The sequence below is a fragment of the Buceros rhinoceros genome, unplaced genomic scaffold (assembly GCF_000710305.1).
Source record: "Buceros rhinoceros silvestris isolate BGI_N320 unplaced genomic scaffold, ASM71030v1 scaffold13277, whole genome shotgun sequence".
In the NCBI taxonomy this organism is placed as follows: Eukaryota; Metazoa; Chordata; class Aves; order Bucerotiformes; family Bucerotidae; genus Buceros; species Buceros rhinoceros.
In genome coordinates, this window is record NW_010421691.1 from 85,313 (window position 1) to 89,456 (window position 4,144).

A 4,144-nucleotide genomic window follows, 5' to 3' on the forward strand; every position below is an offset into this window, starting at 1 on the left:
CTAAACAGCTCTGTGTTGCAGTTTTGCTTGAGGGTTTTAATTGCTGGGTCACTGCCACTTCTGTAAACAGTGTATTTTTTCTAAACAAGAAGTGTTCAACAATGTTCATGGAGGGTTTCACAACTGCACCTTTGACACCACGCTTTGAGCAATACTTCTGCATGTTTGTGACACGGGTATTTCATTTTCATTTGTTTTGAAATTAGCTTTCCCTTTTATGACAGAGTGTCTCTTTGAGCCTGTATTCTCTAGCTAACTTGTAAATTGAAATGGATTTATAATTGTGAATAAAGAGGAAAACTGTGACTATTTCATGTTCAATTAGATCTGCTTATCACTTTTATAATGCAATGAGAATGAATTGTCACAATCAGTCACAACCCCTTCAAAGAAAATTGAGTTACAACTACAGCATACCAAAAAATCATGTTAATACAGCCACCACACGTGCATTTAAAAAAAAAAAACCCAAAACAAAACCCTAATCAATCACACAGCCCTGTCTGTGGGTGCTTCCATCCACACTCTGCGGTATAACAGGGATGCTGGCAAGGTGTCATTCTGCCACCGCTTCCAGCAAATGCATTCTGTGTACTTACTCGAGAGAGAAAAGGAGAGTTTCAAATGCCTGGACAGCCAAATGAAACTCAGGCTAGATCCAGTGCTTTTCAGGAAGCTGTAAACAACAGTCAAGCCTCTAAAAGCTCTCAGGAGCTCTGAAATCACTAGTTCTAACTGGCTTTGTTTGATCTTTATCCCAAGAAATGAGACTGATGCAGGTAAGACTGAAAGTCAGTTGGCATGTTCCCTGTCAGAAATGCCTTCTTATGCTCCTTCATTTATCAGCAAAAACATTTTCCACCACCCTGACATCCATAACGTAAGTGTCTTTTTCTGGACAGAAATCGCAGTAAGCCCAGTGTGGCAGTGTCTGTTCCGGCTGCAGTCTGTTCAGGAATACCCTACACAGTTCAGTCGCAGTGTGAAGGAGCAGACAGTTCGTGTAAGCTGCCGAACAGCGGACTTGCAGTTTGGTTTTTCAGACCCTGTCCGTGCTAAGCTGTTAGCTCAGAACGAGGTGCTACCGTTATACACATCTTTTCTCGCTCTGCAGCTATGATACGTGCAAACCTGGGACTTTTACACCTGTTTTTCACCAGTGCCAGAAGCAGCTGGACTGAGGCTTGTGCAAACACCATCTGCCAAATCTTATCAGAAAAACTACCCTTGCTCTGTCTGCAAAAAAAGTGAGGGTGCTTGAAAGTTCCTGGGAGCTCTAAAAGAGGCAGAGTGGGACTGCTACAAACCAGAGACTGCCCAAAAGTACCTTGGCCGAGAATGGGGGGTAATGGGACAATCTACAGGTAATGCCAGTCTCCTGTGCGTTTGCATTACAGACTCCTCAAGCGGAGCTCTTCGGGAATCCCCAGCGATCATACTCCTGCTGCTTCCTCGAGGAGTGAGAAGAGTGGAGACCCTGACTCCTTGGAAGGGTCCAACCTGCAAGTCAGTGGCTCTTGCTGGAGGCAAACTCCAAATGCAGATGGGTTTAGTCCTTTATCTAGTTCTATCTCGATAGAGATAATTTGAAATGCAGTTTTCTTGGAAACTTAATGCGATAACCGGGGTTAAACATTCAGCTCTTCTAAATAAGTCTATCAGCAGCAGTTTCAGTGTTGCGCCTCTTCACGATAGTAGATTAACTGATTCTTATAAGTCTTTAAAACGGTACAGAATGAGATCTTTAAGAAGCAGTACCACATGGGGTGTACTGTCTTATCAGGAAAACCTATGTCACTGTGAAAAAAGGTTGATTTTATCTCTTTAGAATGTGCAAGGAAGATTCTGAAATTACATTTATTTTAAGCAACGAGAAGGAAAATAAGTAGTTTCATTGTGACGCTAACTTCCACAAAACACACTCTTCCAGGGAAGTGGTAAGTTCATGACTCTCTAATATCCTGTATGTGAGTAGAATCCTTTCTTGATTAAAAAAAAAAGGAAAGGGAAATGAATTATAGAGGGATCTCTCTGAGAAGAAGCATTTCATTATTGGTTTTGACTCGGCTTTTGACAGAAAGCTTTCTTCCACTGTGCTGCCTACCTGCGGCAGCAGCACCGCTAACCTTGCACAGAACACGCTTCTAAGATCAGGAGGAGAGAACTTAGTATGTTGCAGTTACTGACTTAGGAACCAGTTCTGCCTGGAAAAGTAAATGTTGAGCTTATTGTCTGATACTCACGGAATTGATTATTCCCTTGAGTGCTTGGAATCCTCCAGTCACAGGGAAGACTTGCTCTTTCGTGTCCGCAATTTTTTCAAGCTTTAGAGAGAAAACGCGTGCAAACACATGAATCGCTTGGCAAACTAAATTTGTCACACTGCTTTTCACCCTTAAAATGTAAACGGATGTCTAAAAACAACTCCCATCGACTCTGCAAAGAGAAGGAAAATTCTGAGTTCCCTCACAGCTATGACTCTTCTGAAAGGCAGGACTTACCACAACCACTGCAGCTAACAAAACGGTACGGGGGCTAATTGTCTTGAACCACCACACTACAGAAACCTTTTAGGGCCTGTGTCTTGGCAGTCATTTCATAACTCATCCCAGAATTACCTTCCCTGTTTGCTCTGCCCTCTGTTAAAAAGCCTTCCTATGTGCCTTCTAGAGTCGAGTCTTTCCTACACTTCTCCATTAAATCCCTCTGCCAGTACAAGGGTAGCTGCAGCCGTCATTAGGATATAGCAACTCTGGAAGAGCTTTCTGTCAACAAAGGACATGGATCCTTCTTCCTTCTTCTCATCCCAAGACCGTTTACATGCTGTCTGAAGCATGGCCATAGCTACTCCCTTTATGCACCTGTAGCCTAATCTGGTTGTGTTTGCTTCCATCCTTTCCTGCTGGCAGCTACCCAATAGAGAGGGTATTTCCAATGGGTCTTCTGGGCAATGGAGATGACTCCCACACATGCTGTTCGTGTCTGAGTGTCTGCTTCCTGAGCCAGAGAAGACGTTATAGTGTCTAACAGAAGTAAAATTGATTTGTATTCCTTAAAATTAACTACATAAAACCCTGTGAGAAAGTATTGCCTAGTAATCTAAACAGTAACGTCCTTACCTGTTCTTGTACAAAATCCAGGACGCCAACACAGTAAACTCTGGCTCCCAGCTCTCTGGATTTCTTTGCCTGCCCCAGAAGAGAACATAGCAATAAGCATTTTCATTCACCAGGCAGCACCCAAACTCTTCAGAAGGCAACATGTGTTTTCACCCAGAGCTCACCTCTTTCTCTGCGTACAAGGGAATCTGACCATCCAGCTTGCCATCTGTCAGTGCAATGATGATACTGGAAAACCTTGAGGCTCCTTGACTGGCAATTTGCTCGTTGGCCTGAAAACAAAAAATAGTTATCCAGCTTAAAACTACATCTGAACTTTTAACCAAGATGTATCTTCTGAGTGAATACAACGCCCAGAGTAACACCTGGCCTCATCTTCAAACCCATCTCTCCGGACAATCCTCTGCCTCCGTGTGTAACTCACTACTAATAAGGAAATCATCAGTGTTTTCCAGTCCCCGGTGAGCCCATCTCTAAGTGCTGAGATCAAGTGGAAACACTTGATTCTTTCAGGACTGATACTCTCTGAGTTGTGGAGCTCGTGTCTCTTAACGTTTCCTTTGTTAACCCCCAGATACCAAATGTCAGTCAGCAGGTCCCAAGGTATAAAAGGAATGGCTTAGAACTAACTATTTTTATTTTCAACAGCAACAAACTCCTGTTTGCCCAGGTCACTCCAGCCCGCAGATCACACTTAGAAACTGGGCTCTATAGGCTCCAAGAAAGAAACTGCGTCTCTGTCAGTAACAGTGAAAGCTCAGATCCTCACCTTCCCGGCCCGAGACTTGCAGCAAAATCACAATGTGCACTTTAACTGTCTCCAGAAAACAGCAGCAGTTGGGAACTCCAATTAAGACAGTCCAAAATTAAGAGTGTCCTGAAAACGCTGATCCCGGCAGCAGCCTCTCCGTACACACATGGTCTAGAAGGCACTGTTAAGATTCGCAGCCCGACAAAGCTGCGGGTGACTATTTACCATGTCACTGGTATGCCGTGGGAGCTGTTAACTTCACAGCAGAGAACCT

General features: G+C 43.7%; 1 protein-coding gene across 1 annotated transcript in view; it reads right to left on the bottom strand.

Annotated features, from left to right (window-relative positions):
* ANTXR2 (anthrax toxin receptor 2) overlaps window positions 1–4,144 on the bottom strand; it is a gene marked incomplete at its 3' end in the record, with an annotated part of 60,336 nt that overhangs the window by 46,143 nt on the left and 10,049 nt on the right. The window contains exons 4-6 of the mRNA XM_010139788.1: window positions 3,284–3,391; window positions 3,120–3,188; window positions 2,244–2,324 (exon numbers count right to left, since the gene is read on the bottom strand). Coding sequence (XP_010138090.1) covers window positions 2,244–2,324; window positions 3,120–3,188; window positions 3,284–3,391 — 258 coding nt within the window. The remainder of the gene's footprint in view (window positions 1–2,243; window positions 2,325–3,119; window positions 3,189–3,283; window positions 3,392–4,144) is intronic.